The sequence below is a fragment of the Electrophorus electricus genome, chromosome 4 (assembly GCF_041902795.1).
Source record: "Electrophorus electricus isolate QZ-2024a chromosome 4, ASM4190279v1, whole genome shotgun sequence".
NCBI classification, from domain to species: domain Eukaryota; kingdom Metazoa; phylum Chordata; class Actinopteri; order Gymnotiformes; family Gymnotidae; genus Electrophorus; species Electrophorus electricus.
In genome coordinates this window covers 32,962,501-32,979,459 of record NC_137500.1, presented here as the reverse complement: position 1 = coordinate 32,979,459, position 16,959 = coordinate 32,962,501, and the positions used below count along the sequence as shown (strand labels likewise).

Here is a 16,959-nt window from a genome sequence, read left to right as displayed (position 1 = left end):
TGCATGCGTGTGTGTGTATGTGTGTGTCTGTGTGTGAGTGTGGTGTGCATGAATGGGCATGTGTTTGTGCGTGCGTGTGTGTGTATGTGCGTGCATGCATGTGTGTGTCTGTGTGTGTGTGTGCAAGAATGAGCATGTGTTTGTGCATGCAATTGTGTGTATATATGCGTGTGTGTATATGTGAGTTTACATATGCATACGTGTGTGTGTGTGTGCGTGTGTGTGTGTGTGTGCATAGCTGAGTGTCTGATCAGAGGAAATGACAGTGCCATCCCCCCTGGATTTGCTCAAACAACAGGCCTTCATTACACTGTATGTTTTATTACCAGCAGGCAAAGACAGAGCTATTTCACCACCAGCACATTCCTTCTGTGTGTGTGTGTGTGTGTGTGTGTGTGTGTGTGTGTGTGTAAAACGACGTGTCCGTATTCTAACAGTCACTGAATTAAGATCATCACTATAAATCTATCAGCTATGTGGGTGGTTATTCACACAAACTAGAAGCTGTCTGTCACCCGCCACTCTACGTTTCTCTCTCTCTCTCTCTCTCTCTCCTTTTTCTTTCTATCTCCCTCTCTCTTACTTGCCTCAGTCTTCAGCACTGCTGCTTATGCAGAATTCCTGGAAACTAGGAGCCTGTGCTGACTTGCCGGGCTTCCACAGACACGGAGGGAGTGTTCTCTGGCAGCATAAATAACTCCAAACAACACCTTGATTCTGCCGAGTGGCAGCCAGATTTAACTGGAGCAGAGGTGTACAAGAAATGCTTGAAATGACCAGAGACAGAGAGACAGAGAGAGAGAGAGAGAGGGAGAGAGGTGGGGGGGAGGGTGCTCGAGTCCCTTCTGTCCTGACCCTGAGTGAGGTGGAGGTCACACACTCCCAGGATGTATTTCAGGTCAGTGGAAGGAAAGTGTATATAAACATTTCAGTTCAAATCTGATCCCAAATACACTTTGATTCTTCAGTCAGAACTTCGTGTTTTTAGTTATAATACCTCATGCAATAACACATTTGTCATTACAAGAACAACAGCAGAAGTCAGACAAATACAAGACTACAGATTTAACACAGAACAGCAGAAGTCAGAACAAATACAAGACTACAGATTTAACACAGAACAGCAGAAGTCAGAACAAATACAAGACAACAGATTTAACACAGATCTCTACGACAGAAAGGGAATAGCAGAGCAGACTCGTGATTTCAATCTCTGTGGAAGTGAGGAAGCTCACCATGTCATGGGCTCTTTTCTACACGTGTATGACTGAGATGCAACAGCTGAAATAACATTCAGGATCTCCCATTAGTATCATTATTATAATCCCTTGCAAAAACAAACAAAAAATCATAAACAAATCTGAAACGGCTCTGCTGGGGTGACAGAACCACAGTCAGAACCACAGTCTGTTTACATGTGTCACAGAGCTCTGCTGGGGTGTCAGAACCACAGTCAGAACCACAGTCTGTTTACATGTGTCACAGAGCTCTGCTGGGGTGACAGAACCACAGTCAGAACCACAGTCTGTTTACGTGTGTCACAGAGCTCTGCTGGGGTATCAGAACCACAGTCAGAACCACAGTCTGTTTACATGTGTCACAGAGCTCTGCTGGGGTGTCAGAACCACAGTCAGAACCACAGTCTGTTTACATGTGTCACAGAGCTCTGCTGGGGTGACAGAACCACAGTCAGAACCACAGTCTGTTTACGTGTGTCACAGAGCTCTGCTGGGGTATCAGAACCACAGTCAGAACCATAGTCTGTTTACATGTGTCACAGAGCTGGGGTGTCAGAACCACAGGCAGAACCACAACTGTTTACATGTGTCACAGAGCTCTGTTGGGGTGTCAGAACCACAGTCAGAACCACAGTCTGTTTACATGTGTCACAGAGCTCTGCTGGGGTGTTAGAACCACAGTCAGAACCACAGTCTGTTTACGTGTGTCACAGAGCTCTGCTGGGGTATCAGAACCACAGTCTGTTTACATTTGTCAGAGAGCTCTGCTGGGGTGTCAGAACCACAGTCAGAACCACAGTTTGTTTATGTGTGTCACAGAGCGGTGCTGGAATGTCAGAACCACAATATCCACACTGGCCAGCGCTCCCAGTTTGGGTGGGTTTGTGTAACTCCCAGCAGCTGCTGATCCAGTTTCTTTCCCTGTGTATAAGGAGTTTTAAAGTAAAAATTAGATCATGATCAAAGTAGACTAACGTGACTGATCTTACTGATAAAAAAATGTTAGTCCATCCAGTTATCACACCAGCCTTACAATGGAGTGATTGAGTGAAGATGAAGAGATGGAGGGATGATAGAGAGTTGCAGTGGTATGTGCAGGCAGGAACATCCTGACATTTTCAGCTTCCTTCCATTCCCCTCCTGCTTTTGGCCTTCTGTGGTCTTCTACTACCCCTCAGAGGGAGCTTTTTGGGGTAAAGTCTTCTACTACCCCTCAGAGGGAGCTTTTTGGGATAAAGTCTTCTACTACCCCTCAGAGGGATCTTTTTGGGGTAAAGTCTTCTACTACCCATCAGAGGGAGCTTTTTGGGGTAAAGTCTTCTACTACCCCTCTGAGGGAGCTTTTTGGGGTAAAGTCTTCTACTACCCCTCAGAGGGAGCTTTCTGAGATAAAGTCTTCTACTACCCCTCAGGGGGAGCTTTCTGGGGTAGTCTTCTACTATCCCTCAGAGGGAGCTTTCTGGGGTAAAGTCTTCTACTACCCCTCTGAGGGGGTTTCCAACGTGACCTCACAAGGAATAGAGAGAACAATTCTAAAGGATGTCATACCAATACATTTACAAGAAGAGCTACTATCACTAAACTGAGAGAGTCTGAGCGAGTCAGAGTGAGTCAGAGTTTGAGAGAGTCTGAGGGAGTCTTTCATGGGGAGTGATAGAAGTAGGTCAGAGGTTTCAGAGATAACTGTCCCCTGCACACAGTGCCATGACAATGTATACTAGTGCACAATATAAGCTCTGTGTATTAAATAACTGGACATAAGACATAAGTATCAAACCAAGGCAGCATCTATAAATGTCTTTAAAATATTGCTCACGTCTTCTCATTTACATACCAAATGACACGTAACCCTAAACAAGAATGATCAAATCGTACCGTATAACGTACACAGTCCTGCGTTCAAAGTGCTTTTGAGAGAGTGTGTTTTAGACGCTCCTTCTCCAGTTAGTAGTCATTATGTTGGGAATTTGCTCATAAATAGGGTTCTTTGAACTGTGATCCTGTAACGCACATTCTTCAGGATGTCACAACTAATACTCAAAGTCTCTGTGTGTGGGCTATTTTAACCATAAGCATATGTACAAAAAGCAAAATCTCTGGTGATCTGTAGCACAACAAATGCCTCTGTTACCTTCCCTACCCATGATGCAACCTTTGTGCTGGTCTAGAGAGAGAGAGAGAGAGAGAGAGAGAGAGAGAGAGAGAGAGAGAGACAGAGAGAGAGAGACAGAGAGAGAGAGTCAGCTCTCCCTACAGAGGAGATTAAAGTCACTAAATCAGTCACAGGCAAACCTAAACCACAAACAGGTGTCCAGGAGACGAGAAGCCCCACCGTGCCACTCTCGGCTGGCACCAGGGTGTGGGTCACGAGTCAGACAACACAGTGACACAGACTTGGGGAGGCATCAGATCTGCACACTGCAGACTCCAGCCTGCAGGTGATCTAGAAATAGTCAGAGTTAAAGATTTCCAGAGGGCAGCTGTGCTTCTAGAACAGTGCTCTAGATTGCCCCGATGAGGGGGTGGTGGGATTTGTCCATCTAGAGCTGCAGCAGGCTAACCAGTGTTCTAGTTTCTCCAACTACAGAGCGAGCGTGCTGGATTGGTCGGCAGGGCGGCTGGCATTCCGGGTCCCGGCAGGCAGGATGCTAGTGACAGAGGCTGAGCTCTCTGTGGACGGAGCACTTCTTGCACTGCACCACACAGCACCAGTAGAAGCGACACAGACAGTTCTCCTCCAGCACCACGGTCTCGTCGCGGTGGCCGCGTTCACAGCACAGCAGGTCGCAGCCGCTCACGTCCAGGGCCGTGCTGTTGCACATGCGTCCTCGCGTCCCCAGTGACCCCGTCTTCCTGTTGGGCAGGCAGAAGTCGGGCGACTCAGCAGTATAGATCAGGTCCTGCTTGTCTGGGGGCTTGATGTTCTGGCCCACGGGGATGAGGGTCTTGCCATCGTTGCCCCCCATGACCTTGGAGGCTCCGTTGAAGCGCTGCAGCAGGCGGTCACCCACCTCCCGGAACGGAGGCATCTTCCTCCAGCAGGTGCGCAGGGTGCAGGAGCCAGACAGACCGTGGCACTTACACTCAGTCCTCATGTAGTTCTTCACGGCCTGCAGTTCAACACAGACACAGTGGAGATATAAAAACCTGCACTAGTCAGAAGGAAATGATCCCCTCTCCTCTTAAGACCCCTCCCCCTTCAGGCCCCTCCCCTCTCAACCCCCCCCCCCCCCCCACTCCTCCTCTTCATAGCCTGCAGCAGTGGAGATTGTACTGGGACGTCCTGTGGTAATTAGCCCCTGATTAACATTCCATCAGCAGATCAGTCCTTTCTCATTGAAGACATTTTTGTTGTGCATTGAAAAGAACATTATTACATATAAGTCTTAAATATAATTAAGATCTCAGAAAGACCAAATTCAGTGCACATCTCTGCAAGTCCTGTCTACACCCGTCTGTTTACCTGGACCTGAACCCACTCGGAAGAGCCTCGAGGACACACACACACACACACACACACACACACACACACACACACACTTTGAGAGAACAAACTGTAAAGTAGCATGAGTTTATCCAGATCAGCAGGCTACTGTTGGCCAGAGAGACTTTGTTTACTGAACAAAACCCCTCTGTATGTGTTGCAGGTCTACACCTCTACAGCACATCTGATCTCAGTTCAGTCTGGCGTCCCGCTCCCAGCTGGGCCTGGTCTTTACCTCCAAAGCAGTTCTGATCTCTGCCATTCAAGAGCTTTTCAAGGCCATTGTCTTCTCGTTTAGGCCTCACTGTCCTCTCATATAAACCTGTCTTTCTCTGAGCATCAGTGTATGTTGTGAAATCCACAGGTAACAGGTAACCACGTGGCCCTGGGAAGGAGCCACGCCCTGGGGGCAGGTGTGTAGGACAGACTGCACACCTGCCACAGCGAGCCTTACACGACTGTTCTGTTTTCAAGCTTCTTGAACACATTGTCTGAATTTTTACTATGAACCCATAAGTATAAACTTATATAAGTAAGCATAATCACATAGAATTAGATTGTTTTTGTTTCGATTTGGACCAAAGTCAAGATACTTTTCAGCAAATGATAAATGAACTCACAACTGAGCTCATGTAAACACACTGATGTGATCAGATTTCTAAAAAGTATCAGACCATGTTATGGAACTGAAATCTGTGTCTAAACAATTCAATTTTTCCCATTAAATCATCAGGTTACATTAAGTCTGGTTAGAATTAGGACTTCAGTTATGTAACATGCTGCCGTGTACAAAGCGTATATTGTGGACACAATGCATAAATAACAACAACAATAATAATAATAAAAACAACAACTAGTAAATAGCTGGAAGAGTGAGGGTGAATGAATGGAATGGCCTTACCAGTCTGCCCGCCTCGTTGTTATGGAGATCGATGAGGGTCCGGATGTCACTCCTGCCTTTCCTGCGCTGGGCGTCCATGAACTGTTTGGACTTTTCGTAGCCAAACTCCACGTCATCACCGCAGCCACCCCACTCCCACTTCACGCCTTCAGTGGGAGGAGTCCCAGCAGGGCGAGGGGGCGGAGCCCGGCTCCGTGTGGCCTCACAGCCACACTGCAACAGCTCCCCCATACTGCAGGCCTGTGTAACTGCATGTGTAACCCCTGCTGCCGTGATGGCATACACAAATGCCGTCTCCCGAATATCTGTCACAGACACACACACACAAGCAGAGTCTACAACCTACACTGGCAATGCAACAGTATTATGGGCGGTGACATCCTGTAGTTTTTATACATCAGTAGCCAGACTTAAGACCACAACACACAAACTACAATCTGAACCACACAGAGAAGTGGAGAGGAGAGGAGAGGAGAGGAGAGGAGAGGGGAGGAGAGGAGAGGGGAGGAGAGGAGAGGAGAGGGGAGGGGAGGAGAGGAGAGGGGAGGGGAGGAGAGTAGAGGGGAGGAGAGGGGAGGAGAGGAGAGGAGAGCGGAGGGGAGGAGAGGGGAGGAGAGTAGAGTAGAGGGGAGGAGAGGGGAGGAGAGGAGAGGACAGGGGAGGGGAGGAGAGGAGAGGAGAGGGGATGAGAGGAGAGGGGAGGGGAGGAGATTAGATGAGAGGGGAGGGGAGGGGAGGGGAGAAAGTAAACTGTTAATATTGCTTGATCTAAATGCAGCATTTGATACTATAGATCACAACATTTTACTAGATAGACTCGAAAATGTTCTTGGGATTAGGGCAACAGCCCTTTGATGGTTTAAATCTTTACCTGCTGGTTGCTACCAGTTTGTTAACATAAATGGAGAGTTCTCAGCATACAACAATGTTAGCTATGGTGTCCCACAATGATCTGTTCTAGGGCCTTTTTTCTTTATATATGCTACCGCTAGGTGATATTTTTACATAAACACTGTGCTAGTTTCCACTGCTACACTGATGAGACTCAGCGATATGTCTCCGCCAAACCAGAGGACATGTTTCAGCTTAGTATTATTCAGGAATACATAAAGGACGTCAGACACTGGATGTTGAGGAACTTTCTCTCACTTAATCCTGACAAAACAGAGGTGATTCTATCAGACCCAGAGACAGCTTGGACAGCTCACTCTCTAATTACTCAGTGAACCTCAGTGGTATCACAGTTACCTCTTCCCTAACACTTAAAGATCTTGGAGTTATTATGGATCCCAGTCTCTCGTTCAAAGCTCATTTAAATAATATTTCTAGGACCGCCTTTCTCCATTTTAGGAACATTTCAAAGATTAGGAACCAGCTCTCCTCACATGATGCAGAAATCTAGTCCATGCATTTATTACTTCAAGATTGGACTACTGTAATGCCTTACTATCAGGCTGTACCACTAAGTGTCTACACTGGAGATTAAAATTAGAGAACAATTTATTAACACTTGATTTTTTCAGAAAGAATGTAATCTTCAGAGGTCAACATTTGAAGGATTTTTTGTTAGGGGTATACCATGCCACTAGACGACTGTTTTACAACATAACCAAAGTACTTCAATATAAAACTTTTATTTTGCAGAAAACACAATGATCAAAATTAGAGAACAGCAATGACTGTAGAACAGAGAATGATTACAACTAAATTTTCTGAAGGTTACAACAGTCACCAATCAGTAGGAAGTAGGCTGTTGCTTTTAATGACTTCAGCACACCTGTGGCCACAGGACGTCACTAATCTCTCACGCTGCTCTGGTGTGATTTTGGTCCACTCTTCTTACAGTCTCTTCCACAGTTCAGTGACTGTTGTGGGTTTCTTGGCCATAACTTTGTCACCAAGGATTTTCCAGAGGTTTTCTACTGGGTTTAGATCGGGACTCTGGGCTGGCCATGTCAATGTTTCAATGTTTTCAGTTTCAAGGATCTGCTTTACTCATTTTGCGGTGTGATGGGGGGCTTTGTCCTGCATGAAAAGTGCTGGCTGACTGAGTGATGAACGCAAGGAAGGAACCACGTGTTGCTGAAGGTTCTGATACACACTTGCATTCACTCTGCCATGTAGTTGTATGAGAGGTCCAACTCCTGCTGCCAAAAACATTCCCCAAACCATGACACTTCCTCCTCCACCTTTCACTGACTTCTTTACACACTTTGGGTTCAGTCTTTCCCCAGTTTGTTGACCAACATAATGTTTCCCATCAGACCCAAATAAATTAAATTTGCTTTCATCACTAAAGTGAACTCTGGACCACTTCTCTGACCACACAACATGCCCCTCAGCAAAGGTTACTCTAGCCTTTTGATTCTTTCTGCTAATGAGACGTTTGGTCACTGCAGAGTGGGCCTTCAGTCCAAATGCTCTTAAACGTCGAGTGTTGAACCGATTACCCATGGAGATTCTCCGCATTATCCTGTCCTCTCTTGCATTTGTCTTTCATGGGCAACCAGCCTTCTTGGGGGACTTGTATGAGTTTGCGATGTAAAGATGCAATATTCTAGAAATCACAGACTTGGAATGACCAACTTCTCTTGCTATGGCTGATAGGGTCACCTCTTTGACTTTCATCTGGACAACCTGCCATAGGGTTTCAGGAGTGGCTTACGATCTTGCAAAGTCAGTGAAAACTGGAAAGTTATGCTGCCAGTTAAATAGAGTTTAAATAGAGTTTAAATGGGGTCAAATAATTAAGGAAATTAGCACCAGGTGCCAGATTAACACCAATAACTTGCAGGAATCTGTAAGTGTTCTCTAAATTTGATCAGTGTTTTTTTTCAATTATCTCATTTAAGTTTTTTATACTGTGCTTTAGAATATATCCAACTCATGAAATAAGCTTAAAATACTGCTCTTTTACTCCTGTTAGGATAAATTCACATAGGACTACACAGTGACCTTGACATTTAGGAAATTGTGTGTTGTTCTCTAATTTTAATCTGCAGTGTAAATAAGATCCAGCTAGTTCAAAATTCAGCAGCCAGAGTTCTTACTCTAGACAAATCACTCCTATGCTAGCTACTTGGCTCCCAGTAAAATTTCGTATTGATTATAAAATACTTCTAATAACCTACAAAGCACTGAAGCACTTGCCCCACAGTACCTTTGAGAACTCCTAGTCCATTATGACCAACCACGTCTGCTTAGATCAAAAGGTGCAGCTCTTTACTAGTACCAAGAATAAGAAACTCTACCGCAGGGGGCGGAGCCTTTTCCTGTAAAGCTTCCACACTGCGGAATTTGAAAAGCTGCTTAATGACAACAACTGTTGTAAAAAGCTCTTTATAAATACATTTGATTTGATTTGATTTGATTGAATATTGAGCTATATGTCATGAGAGTAGGACTGTCCACTCCTACACCACACAGTTCAGTGAATGGGATCCATTACAAGCAATGAAACAGAATCAGTGCTGTTCAAAAGGCACGCACGCACACGCACACACACACACACACACACACACACACACACACATATACACAGATATTAATCCCAGCTGTGCATCCGCACACCCACTGTTATCTCCTTGTGAGGCTGTGTGTGTGTGTGTGTGTGTTTTTCCTGCATTTAACATTTTTCAAACTTCGACACATGAACAGACCCGTAGAACCTTAGTACATAAGCCTTGCAGAGTTCAAACACACTCACTATCCTACATCCAGACACAGGAATATAGGAATACAGCTGCACAACCCAGGACAGCAGGGCCTGTCTCACTCTGCCCTGTCTCTCATGCTGTCCTGTCTCACTCTGCCCCGTCTCTCATGCTGTCCTGTCTCACTCTGCTCTGTCTCACCTGCAGTGGGAGACCATGCACACTCACAGAGCAGCGCTGCTGTGGTAAAACTCATACTGTGTAAAAATCACCCATCTTCTATTACATCACACACTACAGAGCTCCATAATCACCCATCTTCTATTACATCACACACTACAGAGCTCCATAATCACCCATCTATTACATCACACACTACAGAGCTTCATAATCACCCATCTTCTATTACATCACACACTAGAGAGCTCCATAATCACCCATCTATTATATCACACACTACAGAGCTCCATAATCACCCATCTTCTATTACATCACACACTACAGAGCTCCATAATCACCCATCTTCTATTACATTACACACTACAGAGCTTCATAATCACCCATCTTCTATTACATCACACACTACAGAGCTCCATAATCACCCATCTATTACATCACACACTACAGAGCTCCATAATCACCCATCTTCTATTACATCACACACTACAGAGCTCCATAATCACCCATCTTCTATTACATCACACACTACAGAGCTCCATAATCACCCATCTTCTATTACATCACACACTACAGAGCTCCATAATCACCCATCTTCTATTACATCACACACTACAGAGCTCCATAATCACCCATCTATTATATCACACACTACAGAGCTCCATAATCACCCATCCTCTATTACATCACTCACTACAGAGCTCCATAATCACCCATGTTCTATTAATCTTCTATTACTTCATTCACTACAGAGTTCTACACTGAAAAATGGGTTTCCATGGTGAACAATCTGCACACAAGTCTCAGATCACTCTGTGCAATGCCAGGCACCTGCTACAGTGGAGTAAAGCATAGCACCATTGGACTCTGGAGCAGTAGAAACATGTTCTCTGGAGTGATGAATCACGCTCCACTACCTGGCACTCTGATGGGTGATTCTGGGTTTGGTGGATGCTGGAAGAACACCACCTCCCAGAATGCCCAGTGCAGGTAAAGGTTGGTAGAGGATGGAGGCTGGTCTGGGGCTGAATCTCAGCATTTGGACTCCAGTATGTTAGGCTCTCCATAATGCTACTGCATACAGAGACATTTTAGTCACTTATATGCTTCCAACTCTCTGGTGGTAGTCTGGTGAAGACCTTTCCGTCTTTCCGCACGACTGTGGCCTGTGCACTAAGTCAGCTCCAAAAAGACACAGTTTGATGAGTCCACTGTGGAAGAACTCCAGTTTCCTGCACTGACCCGTGACCTCCACCCTACTGAACACCTTTGGGATGAACAGGAACACTGATTGGGAGCTGGGCCTTCTGGTCCAACATCCGTGCCTGATGTCACAAAGTCTGGTTAGACTGAATGGGCACAAATTCCCACAGACACACACTGGAATTTCATGCAATGCCTTCTCAGACAAGCTGGGGGTGTCAACTCCTTATTACTGTTCATAGTTTTGGAATGGGACTTTTGACAAGCTTGTGTAGGTGTCTGCTGTCTATATACCGTTGGCCATGCAGTGTATAAATAAATCAGGTCCTTAGTCAGTGTTGTAAATGTACAGACACTACCCAGATCACCTGACTACTAGCTCCACCTATTACTAGTATCTCTCATTAGCTCACCTATATAAGCGTTAGCATTCGTTAACGATTATCTGATTATTGATCTCTTTGGCTTGTTCCCTTTTGGATAAAACATTTTAAAACCAAAGAGCAGCACTGGGCGTTTCACTACAGCACTGAGTTTCACTACAGCACTGGGCATTTCAGTACAGTTTACACTGGAGAGCTGCCCGGGGGCCTGCTGAGCGGGTGTCTGCCCCATCTGCCCTGTCTGCCCTACCTGCCCAGTGTCATTAAGCAGCACTAAAGCCTGGGACCCAGTAATCTTTGTGCTGCAGCACCCATGAGGATCTGATCTCTGCTTCTACAATGAGAACAAATCTGACTGTCTGTTCAGTATCAGATGATGACTGTGAGCTGAGAAAGTCTGATCTTAAACATCCTCCATCACTGAGCTCTCACACCTGCTTACAGGAATCCACTGATAAGACACAGGAGACAGGGAGACAGAGACACAGGGAGACAGAGACACAGGAGACAGGGAGACAGAGACACAGGAGACAAAGACACAGGAGACAGAGAGACAGAGACACAGGAAGACAGAGAGATAGACAGACAGGAACACTTTGAGACACAGAAACTGGGAGACAGAGAGAGCGACAGAGAGACACTGAGACAGAGAAAACGAGACAAGGACACCAAGCAGAAATTCTCTCAATTTCGCCACCCTTTATTACATTTTCCTTCGAGACACAAATTCCAAACAAATTTGTCCAGCTGTCTGTGCCCAGACATGTTGTGGAGACAGAGGACTGCGTCTGCCAGAATGAACACATCTATAACACTCAGTCTCAGGCTACAGGGCATGAGTTTGAGGGCGCAGGGATAGGCTGACTCTCGACTGGCACTCTATCTGGGCTGACTGTGGATCAGTGCTGTCCCTTGGGTGACTGTGGATCAGTGCTGTCACTGGGCTGATGCTGGATCAGTGCTGTCCCTTGGCTGACTCTGGATCAGTGTTCTCACTGGGCTGAGGTGCGCATACACACACACGCATACACACACACACGCACACACACACATACACACACACACACACACACACACATACACACTCTACCCTTTTAACCATTTTTCTTCGAGGAAGATTGACTGACAGACAGAAACACAATATTCCTGCCATCTTCTGTGCTTTGTGATGTACTGTGGCCCTTGTGACCTCCCCTACCCACAACACTCAAAAGATCTAAACACCGAGTGAGTGAGTGTGCGTGTGTGTGTGTGTGTGGGGCGGGTGTCATCTAAACACTGAGTGAGTGTGTGTGTGTGGGGGGGGGGTGTCGTCTAAACAGTTAGCAAGTGTGTGGTGGGGGGCGGTTGTCAGAGTGTTCAATTTATCCACACTGCACATACCTTGCAGATATGAAGCAGGATTAGAGACAGCCTGCACCGGCCGCATGGCACTATGGGAAACACCCCGCCCTCTCCTTCTCCTCACACATATACTAATGCATACACACAGACTGGCCACAGAGCTCTGGGCATTACTGCTGTCTGTGATATATGAACAGAGGACAACATTGTGATTAACCAATGATACACACACACACACACACACACACACACACACACACACTCAAACACACAGTAGGACACACACATCCACCACACTCACACATACATTCTCACTGGCACACTCAAACACACACACTCACACAAATGAAGAACATCCAGCACTAGCATTGACTAAATTCTATGCCTGCTGCACAACTCAGTCACTCATATCCAGCAGAGGGTGACTGTCCAAGGTGAGACAGACAGGCAGGAGCAAGACTGAGGTGAATGAGGCAGAGGTGAGAGTGAGACAGAGGTGAGAGTGAGACATAGTTGACAGCACCAGAGGGAGTGGGCGGAGCTACACTTCCACATAGTCTCTGGGCTTCTAATTGTACGCGCGGCGTGTTTGAGTATTCCTAATCTTCCTCAGAAAGCCGCCTGCCAGCGGATTCAGCCAGGCCTGGCACAGGGAAGCAACCCCGGGGGCCGCGGGCGGCTGCGTTTGAACAGGTCAGGAACCCGCCAGCAGCTGTTTCAGCACAGGCAGAAATATGCAGGCCTCATCGTGCAACATTGGCGACCAAGAAGCGAGCCTGCCCTGGCGGAGCGCTTGGCGCAGACATGCGGGCATTACGGGCCGTGTCCCACCGTAATTGTGGCAAACGTTTCAAAACAGCAGGGCACCGAAGCCTCACCTGTAGTCGCTGAGGAATTCGTGATTAATTAGCATTTCACGAGGCAGTCATGCTGCAGGCCGTGTGAGAACACGTCGGCTCACCTGGGGCCCAGTGACTGACTGAGCTCCCGTTCTTCCAGACGTCAGGGCCTGAACTCTGCACAGAGGCACAGGGCAGCCGTCCAGAGCCGGGGAGAAGTCCACTCAGATCCCCTGGCCATCACATCCCCATGAGCATGGCCTGAGGGCACTATGCCAGACAGTCTGCCCTCTGCTGGTGGCAACCCTGAATAACATAGCCGCTCAATAACAGGAGGCAAGGGTCTCAGTAGTGCCTGTAGCATGGTCTTCAAAAGAAGGTTGGCTGCAACTACGAACAGTTAATAACTGATCACAAATCAGCATGGACCGGCACAGGAGTCCACTACTGAAATATTCCCTCAGATATTAAGTAGCCCGAAAATTCTGTTTTTCTTGCATTTTTTTCTGTTTGAGCGGCGAGCTGTCAGTGAAGAACACTCGCCCTTCCTCAGATCCTCTGAGATCTGGAGACATTCACAAAACAGTAGATAACAGGACCACTTCACTGGCACCGTCAGCAAAACCAAACCAGAGCGGCTAACGTGGGGGAGGGGGTGACGGGGGGGGGGAGCAGGGCCTGAGAGAGAGACAGCGACCTGCACGCATCCCTTTACTCTCTAATTACTCCCTTATCACCCTCTTCAGAGCTGAACACCATGGGAAGGCGTGGCTAAGATCAGATTCTTGGCAGCAAGGTAATTACCCAGAGGCAGGTTACAGGGGGGGGAGAATCTCTGAGGCAGGGATGCCCACGTGTGTCTCTGACACAACGGGCATCCCTGTTCACCTGCTAGCTGCTCGTCTGGGGTGACGGCTCAGTCAGGGGGTCAGGGGTCAGGGTTTAGGGGTCACGGGACAGAGGAAGGCTGGGCTCACCTTGCTGCAGGACCCTCCCGAAGTATTTGCTGTGGCTGGTACAGTTCCAGCGGCGGAAGCGGAACTGGAACTGGCACTCCCGCACTCCTAGTTTGGCGCCCTTGGCGACCTCGCTGACGATCTCGGGCTGAGTCTGGCAGAGCTCGGCCTGCCTGCCGGCCAGACGCTTCGACTTCCAACAGATGCTGTTGGGATCCATCACCAGAGGACTTCCCACGGCCCTGCAGCACAAACAAGCCCTGGAATCAGATTACCCAGCAGCCCTGCACACTCCAGATTACCCAGCAGCCCTGCACGTTCCAGAATACCCAGATATCTCACACGCTCCAGATGACCCAACAGCCCCGTATGCTCCAGTCCCCCTAAAGTCTTCTTATCTCACTGGAAATGGCACGCTACACAAAGCACTTTAAATGATCTATAGGCTCATAAATGCCACGGCATGGTTCACGCTGAGGTCTGGCTGGCCCCGGTCTGCTCGCGGCGCTGCTCAAGTTCCGAAAGTCCCATTGTTCTGCACCTGTGACAATGAAAATACACAGAGAGTGAAGAAAAGAACGAGACGAGGACGCACGAGAGTGTGAGCGGCGGAGGCACAACTCCTGCAACCACAGTCGACATGGTCTGGGCAGGCTGTGTCTTCACTGCTGTGCTCCGTCCGGAGTGATGACAGACGTGTGTTTACACTTGGAGAGATTGTTTACTCCAGCGACGGATGAAAAAGGACTGGGCAGGTCCAGTGGCGTAAGCCTGTCCTGTTACTCTCTCTCAGACCTGGTGTGAGCACGGAGGTAACCCCCCCACCCACCGACGCCCCTGTCCCACGGCTCCAGCCGGGTCCGAGGGGGACCCAGTCCGCACAGCTGAACTGGTTTTTATGGCTTGGCGGACGTCTGGGGGATCTGGAACTGGAAGGGGACACCTCATTACCATCCACTCACCCGTCAGGACTAATCTATCAGCCTAATCACATTCATCTGCCCCGCCAGTTTGTTTTAAGAAGTAGATCGGAACTTCTTGCCAACTTCTTCCACGGCGGTCCGACAAGAAATATGGGCAGGAGATAGCGAGTCTGCTAGTGACACATCCCATCTTGATTGGCCAAATATTTCACTTAACTACAACCACTTATTCAGTGGCGGTCTCAAGACCCAGAACGTTGTAGATGTATTTTGGCGAAATTACGCTCTCATATGTTAACATTATGTATTATGTGTATTAAATACATATGACTCAGTCATTAGAAAGAAATGGATGGACTGTTTCTGAGTGTCTGGAACTGCGTTACTCTTACACCAGAGGGCAGTTTATTAAAACCGCTGTGACAACAGGTTTATTAAGTCTGTGACAATCCATGTGTGTGTGTGTGTGTGTGTGTGTGTGTGTGTGTGTGTGTGTGTGTGTGTGTGTGTGTGTGTGTGTGTGCGCGTGTGTGCACGTGCAAGTGAGTGTTTGTGTGTGTGTGTGCATGTGAGGGTGTGTGTGTGTGTGTGTGCGCGTGTGTGTGTGTGTGCATGTGTGTGCGCGTGCGAGTGTGTGTGTGTGTGTGCATGCATGTGAGTGTATGTGTGTGTGTGTATGCGTGTGTGCGCGTTTGTATGTGTGTGTGCATGTGAGTGTGTGTGTGTGTGTGTGTGTGTGTGTGCATGTGTGTGTGTGCGTGTGTGTGCGTGTGTGTGAGTGTGTGTGAGTGTGTGCACGCGTGTGTGTATTTGTCCCATATTCTCGAGGTTGCACTTGAAGTTTCGACTTTTCCCAACTCTTATTGACAACACATCGACAAGGTTTCTATGGCGACAGGAGAGGGAGGAACATATCACTGGTGTGTGTTTTGTAGTGCTGACCCAGGCCCAGATCCAGGCCCAGATCCAGGACGCACACCCAGTGCGTGCTAGCAGCAGAGCCTGGTTCCTCCAGAGCTGCTGTTTATCTGGCGTGTCACCGGCCTGGCGAACGTGGGTTGGAACAAACGTCCCCAGGCTGGGCTGGAGACGCAGGGAACAAGGACCCAGACTCAGAGACCCGCAAGGAACCGGACCCAGCCAGGCCTTGCGCCAGCTCTAATTAAAAGCAGCCGTGAGCGCAGTGCACGGCGGGGGAGGTCTGGAGGCCACGCTGGGATCTGCACAGCTCAGCCCTGTTCCTCTAACGTCTGGATTCGGGCCGAGCGAGTGGGGACCACACTACCCTGATGAGTAGCACACACAGGAATAAACACAAACCTTCCAGATAAGACCATCGGACGAGCTCGTCCCACCCTGCGCTCTTATGTGGAGGCTAACCGCAGCCCGGCCGTGCACGGACCCTCGCCACGGAGTCACGAACGGCTGGAATGGCCTTGTGTGTGATAGATCATAAAGATAAGGCCGACAGGAACCGAGAAGGAAGTGGTGATTAAGGCAAGCTATCTAAACACGGAGCGGGAGTGCCGTCACGTCACACTGCAGAGCAGCGCCATTCAGCCTCCTTAATCCCCAAAGTATGCTGGATATGTAGTGAGCTGGGGCAGGGCAGGGGGCGTTCCTGTTGGAGGCAGGGCAGGGGGCGTTCCTGTTGGAGGCAGGGCAGGGGACGCTCCTGTTGGAGGCAGGGCAGGGGGCCGCTCCTGTTGGAGGCAGGGCAGGGGGGCGTTCCTGTTGGAGGCAGGGCAGGGGGCGTTCCTGTTGGAGGTAGGGCAGGGAGCATTCTTGTTGGAGGCAGGGCAGGGGGGCATTTGTGTTCCTGGTGATCCAGGGGTTGGGAGGGTCCCACACCCCGGTC

The 16,959-nt window shown here is 48.3% G+C and overlaps 1 protein-coding gene across 1 annotated transcript in view; it reads right to left on the bottom strand.

The window, feature by feature from the left end:
- Positions 1–324: 324 nt before the first annotated feature.
- wnt6b (wingless-type MMTV integration site family, member 6b) overlaps positions 325–16,959 on the bottom strand; it is an 18,636-nt gene continuing 2,001 nt past the window's right edge. Inside the window, exons 2-4 of the mRNA XM_027031574.3 lie at positions 14,200–14,420; positions 5,624–5,928; positions 325–4,348 (exon numbers count right to left, since the gene is read on the bottom strand). Coding sequence (XP_026887375.1) covers positions 3,887–4,348; positions 5,624–5,928; positions 14,200–14,420 — 988 coding nt within the window. The 3' untranslated portion in view covers positions 325–3,886. The remainder of the gene's footprint in view (positions 4,349–5,623; positions 5,929–14,199; positions 14,421–16,959) is intronic.